This window comes from Botrytis deweyae (assembly GCF_014898535.1).
Source record: "Botrytis deweyae strain B1 chromosome Unknown BDEW_002, whole genome shotgun sequence".
Classification (NCBI taxonomy): domain Eukaryota; kingdom Fungi; phylum Ascomycota; class Leotiomycetes; order Helotiales; family Sclerotiniaceae; genus Botrytis; species Botrytis deweyae.
The window spans coordinates 1,287,282-1,301,621 of record NW_024066209.1 but is presented as its reverse complement, the minus strand read 5'-3'; the positions used below and the strand labels follow the sequence as shown (position 1 = coordinate 1,301,621).

The 14,340-nt window shown below is 44.0% G+C and overlaps 3 protein-coding genes across 3 annotated transcripts; 2 read left to right on the top strand and 1 right to left on the bottom strand.

The window, feature by feature from the left end:
• Positions 1-57: 57 nt before the first annotated feature.
• EAE98_001075 (uncharacterized protein) lies at positions 58-1,602 on the bottom strand (the record flags this gene model as incomplete). Its single annotated transcript, XM_038948692.1, has 4 exons — positions 58-483; positions 534-1,280; positions 1,337-1,519; positions 1,588-1,602. The coding sequence occupies 4 exons, from the start codon at positions 1,600-1,602 to the stop codon at positions 58-60; spliced, it is 1,371 nt and encodes a 456-aa protein (XP_038814958.1).
• Positions 1,603-2,722: 1,120 nt separating this feature from the next.
• Positions 2,723-3,421, top strand: EAE98_001074 (uncharacterized protein; the record flags this gene model as incomplete). Its single annotated transcript, XM_038948691.1, has 1 exon — positions 2,723-3,421. One exon carries the CDS (start codon positions 2,723-2,725, stop codon positions 3,419-3,421), a length of 699 nt encoding a protein of 232 aa, XP_038814957.1.
• A 634-nt stretch (positions 3,422-4,055) lies between these two features.
• EAE98_001073 (uncharacterized protein) lies at positions 4,056-5,431 on the top strand (the record flags this gene model as incomplete). Its single annotated transcript, XM_038948690.1, has 2 exons — positions 4,056-4,088; positions 4,148-5,431. 2 exons carry the CDS (start codon positions 4,056-4,058, stop codon positions 5,429-5,431), a joined length of 1,317 nt encoding a protein of 438 aa, XP_038814956.1.
• Between the last annotated feature and the right edge of the window lie 8,909 nt (positions 5,432-14,340).

Genomic DNA, 14,340 nt, shown 5'->3' with positions numbered 1-14,340 from the left:
TCAGTCTATACCGTACATCTATTCAGAGGTTTCCTCGTAATTTGGAATGCTTTACATCTACAATTCTCTGCCACTAGCTTGTGCGGTCTTCTCATCCTTTGCAGCCGCTGGTGCAACTGGACCGCTCGACTTCCATCCCAAAGCACCTAATCTCTCCGACAATATTGGATGGGAGAAATGATAGCTTGCATACATCCAGTCCGCATCCATAGTACTCAAGTTCTGGATCTGCAATTTTATCAACGAACGAGCTAGCTCAGCCTGGTATCCAAGTCCTTGTGCGAAGTCATCTGCTTCAAACTCGTACTTTCTGCTGAGGATATTCATCAACAGCTTGATGACTGTGTCCATAGGGGCAAGTGCATCGGAGAACAGGATGAACCCTATTATAATTGGGAACTCGTTATGGAAACCAAATGATTGGTACAAGGAGTGGTTGTTGATGAAGACGGAGAACAGGGAGAAGATGTAGAAAAAGTGGGCCTGTAAATAATTAATGACAATCCCGTAATAACCAACAGAAACCTGCTTACCTGAGAGATTCCAAAGAGCTTTGTAGTATGTCCCCGGCTCCAGTGACCAAGTTCATGAGCAAGAACAGCTACAATCTCTTGTGTATCGCTCTTCTCGATCAGAGTATCATAAATGACGATATGCTTCTTCCATGGTAGACCGAAGAAATAGGCATTACTATGAGCACTGCGCTTGCTACCGTCGATAACATGCAATTCGTGAAGAGGGAAGTTCAAGCGTTTGGCCAAAGCCTCGACGCCATCTTTCAATTCTCCGGGTTCGAGAGGCGAGAGCTTGTTGAACAAGGGCAAGATCGTGATCGGGTAGACTGTAATCATGAAGACCTGGAGTCCAGCACCAAACAACCACAAGTAGTAGAAGAATTGATGGCCGGTTTTTTGTATGATCGTGAGAAAACCAGCGAGAATCGGTGGAGTCAATGTAAATGCCAACATCTGTCCCTTTAACATGTCCGTAACGAAGAGTTTAGGCGTCTGCTTATTGAAACCAAACTTCTCCTCCAACACAAATGTCTGGTAGATTGAAGTTGGGAGAGAAATAAACTGTTGAATTACAATAAAAGTAAGGACGAAAACGATTGAGTGAGAAATCTCGCCGGTGAATCGAGCGGGTGCAAGTTGTAGAAGCCACGATCCAGTGAAGTCCCAAAGTTTGGGAAGAATGTCGAAATAGATGAATGCCGTGTTTTGAATTTGTCCATAGAGTCCTGCAACGAAACCGAATTGTGCTTTTGCGCGTCCATATGCCTTTTGGGAAGTCAGCGAGTGGCAGTGGGGAGATGGTAAGGCTGACAATAACATACCTGGCTTTTGTCGAAAACTTCTTGCGAGACTTCATTGGAGAGAACCTTGGGTGGACGTGTTTGCTTTAAGACTTGATACTGACGGAGAGAGAGGAAACCTTCGAATAGGTATTGTGCGAGAGAGAACCCAACGATGAGCTTCTTCCATGGGAATAGTGGCCTATCGAGAGAACGCGCAAGGCGCTGGAATGAGATGGTTAGTATTTATTATCAAGATACTTTCAACTGAGATACAATTGGGAGAGTTATACCTGAAGGAAATCCATGTTTAAACCAATATTGAATCGAATAGAATGGGTGTTCAATATTGAAATGGATTGTAGGTTGATACCTCTAAATGAAAATAAAAGAGTGGTCTTGTTGTTAACAATTGCAAGGTGGAATTGAAGGATTACTAGGTATTAAGGTAATTAGTACGTCTTGCCTTACCTTCAGAAGGTAATCCATTCACCAACGCCTTCTAAGGCTCCCATCTCACACCTGACCTGCTGTTTGTTTTGACAACGTTTCACTTGAAACGACCTACTCTCAACATGTTACCAAGTCTTTATCAATACCTTCAATTCACTCAATGAATTTCTCAAATGTCAGAAGTCTGATTGATCATGGTTATGTGATGCTTTGAAATATTCCAGAAGTTTTCGCCGTTGTACAGCATTTCTTCAACACCTTCATTGATTCGCAAATATGCTCTGTTAGCAATCAACCTATCCATTCAAACACCCGCATGGAGAGTTCCAATGCAATTTCAGGCCATATTTTCATTCCACCGGTCAAATCCTCTTCAAGTCATGATCTCATTCTTTCCCGTCAATACCCGAGGGAGATGTTCTCGAGCATATTTTGGAGAGCCTCTGGATGAAATACAAAGCGTACCATGCAAAGGACCAGAGTAAGGGACCGATATATTTTCTTCTGTGTTCAATAGCCATACTTTAAGTCGGAATATAATCGACCGCTAAGCACCGATGTCAGTTAAAATCATGAACAGGTGCTTCAAGTCGGCGGCAAAGGAGAAAATTTAGAAGCCGATGGATGGCAGCCACCCAAGTGTGTATTTGTGAGTCACGGCTGTTCCATTGGTCAATCTTCACGGACATGTACTACATAATATGCATGATGTCTAATCACTCGCGGTGTATTGAACATTACATTGCCATAGGATGGCAGTCGGGTTATTTGAAGCTTTTGACAATTCCGTGGAAAGCACAGGGAGAGAAACATATAAAAGGGTAGCGGGTCACTCAGATGTGTGAATGTAGAGATCACCATAATCTTCCATAAGAACATTAAAAGCACAATACTCATACTGTCCAGAAGTCAAGAACAGTTCACTTCGGCTCAAGGACTACTTAGCCAGTCAATCAGAGCCAATCGAATATCATTATGCCTCACGCAATTGAAACAAGAATCGATGGAGAGCCACCCTACTCTGAGATGACGTTGAGAGAATCCCTCATCGCACGGCACTCAAGCCGTGCCTTTCTTCCAACTCCAGTCCCAAATTCCATCTTACAATCCACTCTCGACCTCGCTCGCTTCGCCCCCTCAAATTCCAATATCCAACCCCATCTCGTTTTCCTTCTCACGGGCGAATCGTTGGAGAATCTCAGAACCAAGTTATTCACTGCTGCATCAAAATCCACTCCCAATATCCCACCCCTCCCTGTTGGATATACCCACTACCGCTCTGAGGTTGGCCGTCAACTCTATGGCGAAGGGATGGGAATTCCACGATCCGACTCTAAAGCTCGCAATGCAGCCGTCCTCCGCAATTATCGGTTCTTTGGTGCACCCGTAGGGGCGATAGTATGCATCGATAAAACCCTGACGAATGCAGATAGAGTCAGTGTTGGAATGTGGTTACAGAGTTGGTTGTTGGCGCTTACGGAGAGAGGAGTGGGCTCTTGTGTGCAGATTTGTCAGACAGGATATCCAGAGTTGGTGAGGAGGGAATGCGGGATTACTGATGATCTAGAGATTTTGGTAGCGGTATCGATCGGATACGAAGATCCGGATTTCAGGGCCAACGGGCTGAGGCCAGCAAGGGATGAATCTGAGAAACACGTTACCTTTATGGAATAAAATTTCAAAGGAAATCAGTCCCGGGCCATGTCCAGGGTTGATGGAGTTTTGATCTGAGTATTGTCCGGAAAAACGTTCACTTTTTGCACGAGTATAAATTTTAAAATAGACCACAGTAATAATCATATCATTTATAAATGCCTCCCGATTCCTGTAATTCTCGAGTACTGAGGCAATGGCCACATACTCTGGTTATCACAAGTAACCCTGACACGTCTTCTCCATCTTTGACAGAACTCAGACGGCAGAAACACCATTTTACATACCCTATTTTCTAAATTCACTATTGTGACTTTGACGGAAGCTTGTCTACTAGGTACCTATCTAGGCAGTCCTTTCCATTTTCCCCCTTGATAAAGTCTACCCCCGACATCTTGCGATGCCATTCAAGTTTACCATTCACCTTCATATCAACTTCCACATCAACATATGATACCCCTTAAAAGACATCCTTCTTTTCTCCAAATTGCTCTGACTTTCAGCGATTAACATCCCAATAATCACAGCAACTATTCCTTACACCTACAAATATTCAAATCTTCCCATCTGAAAATCTTGGTCTACAGTCATGCATGATTGGGTCTATTCTCAAGAATCAACTATATTTTAGAAACAGATTGATATCTTTATAAAGATGGCATCAAGCAGCAATAAATTCTTGGAAAACGTATGTAGACCGATCCTTCATAATACATATTTCATAATTTACTAATTTTGCATCCATAGCGCCCCGGATCATCTTCCAAGCAAACTCGCTCCAAAGATCCAATACCACTCCCCCCCTTCGATGCTATCCCCAATCGCATAACTCCCAGCGCACTCCTCGCCATGCCAATCATCTCCATTCTCATCGGCGTCTCCTCGCGTCACCCTACAAAACCCATCTACGCTATCTATTCCCCCAACATCGCCTCTCTCCAATACGTACACGGAGACGGCACTCTCGTCGAGCCCCTCTCCATCTGTCCGCTCCTCACCTTCAATAACGGCGATAAACTCTGTTCCCGTCAACGCCTCAACATAATCGAATGCATGAATCGCTCTGCACGCTATTATCAAATGATACACTCCCCCTCCTGGAACGAAGACGGACCCAACGAGAAAACCTTCCGCGGTCCCTTCACCAACGAGAAAAGCGTCAAAGAAGCCCTAACCTACATATCCGATCTTCGTTTCGGACCCGACAACACAGCAGCTCTGAGAACCCTTCCTCTCGATCGTCATCTCGTTTCTAATCTCCCGGATCCAAGCTCTCCCTGCGTGTCTCTCACCGCACCTCCGACTTGGGATTTTAGTGTTCACCACGCCGATTTTCCCGATCCTTATCTCGACCCGACTCACGAAACGAAATTGTTAGACTATTTCCAGACATTCATCCAACGCTTTCGAAATCACGTTTCGTATCCGATTTTTAAAAAGGCGGCGTATGTTCTCGCGGGTATGGAACAAGTCGGTGCGATTTACTGGCAAAGCGGACGGGAAGCGATCAAAACACAGGGAGGATGGACGGTTGATGATTTTCTGGCGAGGTTTGCGAAGTATGAACAATTTACCAAGGAGTGGAAGTTTTTGTACGCGCCGAATCCGGTTGCGTGGTTGGAGGCAGAGCTGGAGGATGAGGCGCGGAGGGAGAGAATGGGTGCGAGGAGAAGAAAATCTCCGTGGATGGGATTGGTGGAGGGAGTCGAGGTGGTGGAGGTGGTGAGTTGGCAGGCGCTGGGTGAGTTTTATTGGGATGATGGAGAAGAGGGAAGGGGGTATCCGAGAGTGTTTCCTCGTGAGGATGATGACTTTGAGGATGTTGGTGATCCCGAAATTGTGATAAAGAATGAGGATTCAGGAGAGATCGAGGCGCGAAGTGGTAATTCGTGTGAGCAGAAGTATTATAGTGAGTCGACCAAGAAAGGACATGGAAAGAATGGAAAGAGAAGTCGGGAGGTATTCGATGAGAGTCCGGCGATGAAAAGAGCAAAGTCGGCTGTGCTGAATATGATTTCAGGTTCTTGCTGATTATTTTGGTTTTGCAGAATAGTTGATCGTTGATTTAGCGAATATCAGATCACTGATCACGAGGGAAGCAGATGAAGCTTCGACGATGTTTTTACTCTACCATTTGAGATCGAGGTGTCAAGTTATTCAATGATTTAGTTTCTTGGTAACCATAATGAGTTATTATCATGGATGATACTGTTTACACGTTCTTATATCATTACAATCTCATCCAATTTCCTCGTAACACATATCTCTCTTCAATTGCGGCCGTAGAATCACATTTCCGGGATGGATATTATAAACCCAACAATAGTGACTCCTTCCACGCCATTTTACTCAGCCCGTCGCTGCTCTTGTTGTAATGATACATTGGATACTCAACAAATGTAAGATTACGATATACGACTAAAAGTCCCACGAATGGCGTACACGACTAAGAAATTGCTATTGTAATCAAAGTAGTAAAAGACCAATGATGTATTCGAGCATGATCAAGAGGGAAAGGTGGTACAAGTAGCAAGTAGTCGTGATTCAATTTCAACACGAATATATGAAGATATTTCGTGGTCACCGACTGTGATTATTGTTGAGATGAAGAAGAATAAAAGCGATGAAAGAATTTTCGATTGGAGAGGAAGGGGCTTATAATCGGACTATTGAGCATTCCTCTCTTTATGAAAGAAGATATCAATTCGAAGGACTACTGTAATGATTGTTCACTCCCTTAGCACACGAAAAATCCATATCAAATAAAAAACGCACCGAAACTGAGCATTCGAAAATAACAACACCACTTTCGCCACGAAAAGAAGATTTCTTCCTTGTTATAAAAAAGCAAAAATTCTTGTGGATTGGTGGGGATACGACTTCTAAATTAACACAGCAATGCAGAACCTTGAAATGCCCAGAAACAACTTTTGGGAGAAGGATAGAAAAATGTAATAAACATCACTCGTGAGATTCACTTGAATACTCAAATGCCTAGGTAGGTACTGCAACTACCACTTTTTGGTGCTATTTGTTGTTAATCCACTCTCGTCTTCTCAAATTCCCAATAAACAAATATAAATCTCAACTCGTACCGCTTCTATCGAGCGAGTTCCAACAATTGGTGATGTTCGGTACAGATAAACTTGGTTATACCGGACTGAAATTTTCGACCAATCAAATCCGGTATATCCATGATTCCGGTATAAAAAATGGTGGTTCAAGCTTCATAACCAAAATTTATATCCGATTTCAGCTCCAAACCCCGATATTTTCGAAAAATATCATGTGATTATAGCCAATCAAGCTTACTCATCCAAAATTCAGCTTATTCAGTCAAATCTCCCACCAAAATTTATACCGGATTTGTGAAAAAAGTGTCCGGTATACCGGTTTTGCTCAAAAATCCGGTATTCCCATATAAAAAGTGGTCAAATCAGGAAATTATTCCGGTATATCCAAGATTCCGGTATATCCCAGTCCGGTATAGCCAAGTTTTTCTGTATGCCCTCTCTAGGATTACCAGTAATCCACCACACCCCTAACCCCCGTCATCCGACAGGCTCCACCGGTACAATCCCTCACGTTGCGTTGCTTTTCAAAGAAGAAAAGAAAAATGTATCTTACAATGCATCACCACGAGAATGGAAAAGCAGTCAGCATTTAGAGTGAAGGATAACTCGCAAGATTGTCTACTTGAGGAAGGCACCCAGTTCTGCGTATTGTGCTGCGTGTGCCTGCAGATGCAGATGCCAATGCAGATGGAGATGCAGATGGAGATAGATGTGCAAAAATTGATAGCGATCCAACTGCCAGATTTCTTTCCCGACCCCCACGAATTTTACCTCGAACGAGTTGCAAGAGCTGGTCCAGACGGTCGGAAATTTCAAAGACCCCAATGGTTCGTCAGGATTGGCGTTGATGTAAGCCTGCAATACGCGGGGTTAATGCGCAGACATTTTCATGGCGATATGTGATAAGTATCACATAAATGGATCAAACCCCTGGCCAGAAGATGATCCTGCGTGTTCTATTCTCATGTCGCCGTTAATGGTAAATTTCAGCCGTAGTGGGTGGGTGACACGCAGTTACGACTTCACGGGACGTTTAATCCCTAATTGAATTCTTCGATATTCATCATTAACGATAGATCGGATTGATTATCAAGCAGCTACGCATGGCTACGCATTAGAACTATGTTCTACTCGACGTTAGAAGTTTGATATCCAATCATCGTTCTATTCTTCCTTTGATATTTCGTAAATTACCCTAATCAAATCATCACAACAACCAATTAAAATCGCAGTCAACCCCCCGAGATACACTGTTCCAGCCCATTTATTCGCGATACAGCAATAATTGAATTGAAAGAGAAGCCATGGCGACGGTGGCTTTTCTCGGCCCACATGGTAACATCCATCCAGCCGTGCAGGGTTTTCGGAGAAACACGACGATGTTTTGCTTTTTCAAATGGATTACACGGGTTACACGGGTTGCGACAGCTTGGAATATGTACCGATACTACCGATATTATAGGCATGTACCGTAACACCAAGACAATCTTGGCTGTGGTACCGGAGCCATGGAAATGTCCTTTTCAACGCAAATTTGGAGTTGTTTTAATCTTGGTGATTCAATGAGTAGTTCCATATTGGATTACTGTGTGAGACTGTCTTCCCTGCCGAAGAGTGAAAGTGATAAATTCAAAGAGACTCGCCATCCAAGAGCCTCACGAGACAGTTCGACATCTTGGAGTCACAATAGTCCAGCAAGTCGCAGCGTAGGACACCATGTAAGGGATAGGCAGCGGCTTGGTATAGCACTAACCATACTCCTACCACCTTCGTAAAGAAATACGCAAATATACAAGAAAAATACGGATCAAGGTGACAAAGACAGTAACATGAGTATGAAGTAGTCCAACCACAGGAAAGAAGCATCAAGTCTTCGGAAAACTTTCGGAAAACTTTCGCTGGTAGTCTCTGTAGCTCGTCGCTCGGTGAGCTGGTGATAGCGACCCCTAGCTGCCCTGGTAAATTTCGTCCATTACTAACAGTATGCATTCTTGAAGTAGATTCCAAATATTGTAGTAGACGTATGCGCGGAGTTTCGGTCTCCGAGACTTGTCAATAAGGCTCGCGGAGTTATTTTGACTAGTTTCTATTTGCCGATGCACTCCGGTGAGAAGATACTTGGCCGGCAAGTTGAGGTGTGTGATGTCAACGAAAGGAAATTCCTAGCGAGACATGATGATTTAGAATACCATGTGGATTACAAAATCTGAAGGCAAAAGCTCCGCACACGCCGGAGATCCATAGAGAAAATAACAAGAATTTGAAGATAGCTATCGATATGAAATTGCCGTGAACCTATCTATCTCCTACACAGGAAACATCTCCGTGAAAAGGCACTCGAGCACTCACTCGAATGACCTCGGGGCCCATACCGTCTGTGTGTTTAAGGGTCCACTGTGGAAATCTCTGCCAGAAATTGCAAATCGGCCGAAAACAAACTGTCTACGCATTTCTCACATAGCATAGTTCCCGCAATGCAGCGACGGCTATAGGTGGAGTAGATCCGACGACCCTTTAATTTGATATCTTTACAGACCTTGAATTCAAGACTTGATTTAAGGTATTCTCGTCACGGTTCAGTTTGCACCTCGGGCTTCGCGGCGCGCACAGAAGAAAATGGATACCTCAATGGCGAAAAAGTGATGTGAACAACGAATGGCAAAACTTGAAGTGCAAACATTGTGTTGAGAGTAATATCCGTACCGGGGTAGGTCTCGAAGCAAGTATCAGGTCCTGGTACCTTTCTCCTCACTTCACACAATGCCTCGCATTCAGTGGCTGGCTGTCGCACAAGATAGACGGCTCCCTGCACAAAGTCACTGATTCAATGGTTGAATTGTTATCTCCCAATCGGAAAGACAGGAGGAAGTGAGCCGTCTAGTTCCGCTATTACAGACTCGTATCAAAGAGGAATATGGACTAGTATGTTCGATGGGCGTGCTTCATGGCATCGATTGACAGAAAACAGAAGTTTCGTCAACAGACAAGAGTTTCGATGATGCCGATAAACTCTTGCGACTTACCTGTTTGTTGATACAATGATGTCGTTTTGACCAGTGTAGATTTGAGTTTCAAGCTTCGTCGATAGTGCATGATTCTAGAAGTTACTTACTGTAGCTACTGTACGTACAGTACGGAGTGCATGCATATCTGTAGCTTGGAATTGGGAAAGCTATATGCCAGTGGGATATAATGTCCCATCAGTTAGAGCCTGCATACTTTGGAATCGCCTCAACCCGGTGACTAGAATGCGGCACGAATCGTAAGATTAACAGCAAAGTTACTTCTGAGAGTAAACAATCCGAGATCTTCCAGACAGTGCGTATACGGACTAGAGGAGAAGTTTAGCTACCTCTCCACTTTGGTTGAGAGTGGAAAATACCCACCTAGCAAGGAATCGGTATGGCGTGGATTGAACATCAGTGATGCTGGTAAGGTATAGACGAGCCTGGAAAGATCATGGTTTTTTTTAGGGATTAGGTATTGATCAGCGACAGGGATCGATATAGTGATCTTCTAGGGTTTACCGGGTAACGCCACACTAATGGAAACCTAATATCAGCGGTGGATCGTGATGTCGGAGTGGGTACAGCGATGAATGAATAGCGAAACGTGATTGTTGAAACTTTGGTGGTCATCACCGTCGTCATTGGCAGTGAGTAGCGAGAAGCTTGAGATGCTACACTGGAGTTAGATTGGAGTAAGATGAGGATTGGCGGACTTCACGATCGTGAGAAGAGATTTGGAATGGCAACGCAACCAGGAACGACCTCGTGTAGCGTTAAATTGAATGTGGCAAATTGCAATCTTTCCATCTAGCTGATACCAGTACCAGGTTTGTGATAGCTTGCAGTTTAGAAGCTCCAGCTGCTATGGAAAGAAGGCTGAAGGCAAACGGGGCGATTTTCATCCGGGAAAGCCTCGGGCTGCGAGGATAATTGACATTCAATGATCTAATGTCAGGTGTATACTAATCATGTCTGGGTACAGATTGCGGAGTCCCAATCGTAGAATTTCAGGAAAGTTTAATTTCTTTTTACAGTTATGGGAACCTTACCTGGGGGATTTTCCCTTGGTTTTTCGGAATATTTTACTTTATGCAGTATCGTTGTAAACTGGGAATACTGGTTGGGTGGAAGCGGATTCGTACACCCGAGGATTTATACACACTATTAGCGCTAATGACTCAATGATTTGCGTGGAGATTATATGATAAAACATAGGGCGTTGGTGAGTGTAATGTGGCTGTCACAAATACACACAAGGTAACTCAGGTAAGAAGGTGGAGGGGAAATTAGGCCTTGATGTTCGAGTCATTGACAGGACGGAATGAAAGTAAATCCAATGCATGCCTAGTGAGGCACAATAGTAGCTTCAGGATATCTGTTCGACCCCTCCCGAGAAAAGCTTACCAGTATACGCGGGAAGCTTAAGAGCCAATGCTGTGTTGAAAACTTGACAGAGGTGGCGGAGTACAAACACGTAGCAAGTTAGCTTGCAAACAACTGAGAAACTGTCACGATTGAACCAATCAAACTCTGGCAATCGGACCTTGAAGCGAAGACCTTGAAGCGAAGAGACTTTCCAGAGACTTTCAGAGCTCAAGATTGAACATGGATAGCCGGTAGAAGAGAGCATCGCATGAAATGCGCTTCCAGGTATCATGGTGGCGGAAGCTGGCCCTGGCTGGATCGCGGGGTGAGGATCATTGTTCAGGATTAATATTAACTTTTCCACGGGATTTCCCCGTTGCTCGAGACAGGCTATGTAGCTCCTGTGGGGTGGGGGTTCGCATCTAAATAAGAAAATAAGCAAGTAAGCAGGATAGATTATAGGCAAACTTTGAATGTTATTGGACTTTGACGATCCATAGGGAATAGTAACTCCATGTTTCAAGGTGTATTTCACTGTCCAACAATCTAACGATGTCTTCCCGCCGACGTTGGGATGCCTCCATGACCGCCATGCTTTCGGGACTTCGGAGGATATCTATGTATGATCGACGCAATGTAATATGTAACGCAACGCAGGGCAGTTGTTACAGGGTCTTCAAATTGCTATTGATAGACGTAGTTGCTGCAGTTCACGCCTTAAAGGGGAAGAAAAAAAACGTGCGTACAGGTTCATCACAAATACAGCATTGCGGAGACGCCAGGGGCTTGGGAATCGAGGCGCGCCTGGATTCTGAAGTGGCTGATGATCGTATTTCGCAGTTGAAGCCGATGATTATGCAGATATCTGGTATGGTCAGCGTGGTCAAAGACCTAGCTTAGGGAGAGTATTGCTATTTTAGGCTTGTGGTGAGTGAAAAGATACATGCAGTGGAAATTAAGGGGACATGAAGGACGGTTCACCTCATCGTATGTCAGTGCAGTAGCACTAAAATTGAGTCACTTACACTCTCCAGGACCTCTATAAACTGTACATCCGTATGGTTGTAGAGTCTACACGATCTTAAACGTCTGTGTGTTTAATGTAAGTTGCAGTCTCTTTGCAGTTAGACGATTGTGACAGAATGAATGCCCAAGTATGGTAGTCAGACTAGTCCCAAATCAAGGTAGAAGAGGCGATGTCATGTCTGGAAGTGTGATAATACTGGCACGGGTTTATGATTAGTTTGAGGAGCTAGAACTTGTTCTCAGCTGTGATCCATGATTGATATATCAAAAATAGTTAGAGATGGAAAAGATATCGCAAATGAATTGATAACGCCCCATATTATAAGATGATCATGTAAAGTGACATAGCGCGTATGTGTAGAAAATTGAAGAGAAAAACGGAAGCTTGAATCACATTCTCTGTGACGTCTTAAGTGCATGGATTGTGTAAAGTATTGAAAGACAATAATGGAGGACAATTGCAATCTGCCTGCATGTGTATGAAGACTCAGACCTTGGCAAAAGCGATGTACAAGAGTTGTGGAGAAATGTAAGGTACAGTTCAAAGAGTTGACAAGTAAAGGCGAGCATGTACGCTTGGACTTGCCTGTTGAAAAGACATGGCGATAACCAAAAGTGGATATCTTTATGAGACATTTGTGATATTGAAAAGATACTTCTTACAGATAATCATGTGATGAGTGAGTATAATCACGTTGCGAGCGTCCAAGCACTTGCTTGCCGTGGTGGAAGGGGCTGATCAGCCAGCCATAGTCACCTAGGTACTCGTTGATCTTGATATGCAATTAAAGTCACGGGATTGTGCATCCACTAACATGAAATAAGAGGCATTAACAAGCGATCTGATAAAATGGATTTGTTCATAATTCACCCCTTTTGCATGCGGGGTCACTTGCAGTTCCACCAGCCCAATATGTGAGTGACAGGATGTCTCACTACCAGGTCTGTTGCAACGAGACAAGTGGATAAAAGGAGAAGCGCATTAAGCGGAAAACGATTTATTGTTGACCCGTGCCGGGCCGTGTTGTACAAGATTCGCTACCGAGGGTTGGTTCTCAGGTACGGGAAGGATGCATGTGCTCTAATCCGTGTAATTGCGGCGTCAATGCTTTGAGATGTGTACAGCATCAGGCTTTTCGGCTGAAGAGACCTTGGGCGACCAAAGCTACAATCAGGCATCATTGGATAAAACCTGATTGGAAATTGAGTAGTGACAGGCATAATTCAGCGGTGTGAGACGCGACATCGAAATGCAGTAACTGGAGACACTGTACTGTAACTCAAAGACGTTCCAAAAGTACTGCAGACTTGTGAAGGTAAGATGAAAGATGCAGAGATAAAACAGGGTTCGGGGATGGGATTAGATGTTGGTCGGCTAAATACTCAGTCCAGGGGGAGAGGGAGAGTTCGAAAGGGTTGAAAACCTGAAAGTGGATTCAAAAACTACAGTATTGCAGTTGGAGATTTTGCAGCTTTCATTGTACATCGTGCATACATACAGTAATATGTACGGTACTGATGATCACGCACCCCGCCAGTTTGTCTGGTTTCCATAATGTATTGTTTAATTGGCGAAAGAGCAAACGCATATGGAGTACCACGTAACCACAAATGGCATCGGTATGCGAGTTGGTGTATTGGCGATGCGAAGGCGGATACTACAGCTGTTTGATAATGAAGCAAAAGAAAACATTACTTGATACTGCTTTGGTTCGGAATGCTCCCGCGTTTTACCCTTATCTCTGAGAAAAAAGCAACGACAATGATACGTTAAATGACGAGTCGGTACCCCGCAGGTACTAACTCGGCAAGTGGCCGTTCATTCTTTCTTGGTCACACACAATAAGCCTTCCCCGGATATGTCCCTCTCGACTCCCGGTTTGACAATATTGAACTGTGAGTATAAAAAATTACACATATCATTGCCTCGAGATTATTCGATGCTTCAAAGCGTGTCACAGGATGTGATGAGTGATTTGAGGAAATTTGATTGCCCCACCAGTCATTAGGTATATTGAGATAATGATTGTTTGTTACTTTCAACTCTAATCTCGTGGCGGGAAGGATTTGAAGGATTAGTTCGGGTCGTATTGTCCGGCATTCGATCTAAGTCACGGCACTTGGTGATTGTTTCGCAATGCTAATCATATTAAGCATAAGCGAGAGATTCACCTCAGGATTGATTGACTCGAATCGCCCATGTAAGGATTGTCGAAGCCTATCCTACAGTATTTATGAGACATTACTATGATATTGAGATTGAGATTCATGGAGATACATGCCCCGCCATGCTCTCAATTGCTAATCTCATTATTAGTCTCCTACTCCCCCTGGGCTTTGTTGACTGGACTCATGCTACGCACGTTCTTGATCGGCACACGGTAGCTATCATGTGCTTCTCCACTGTAATAATGATACCAGCATAGGAATGTAGTTTGTAGTTGCACCACGGCAGTGATACTTTGCA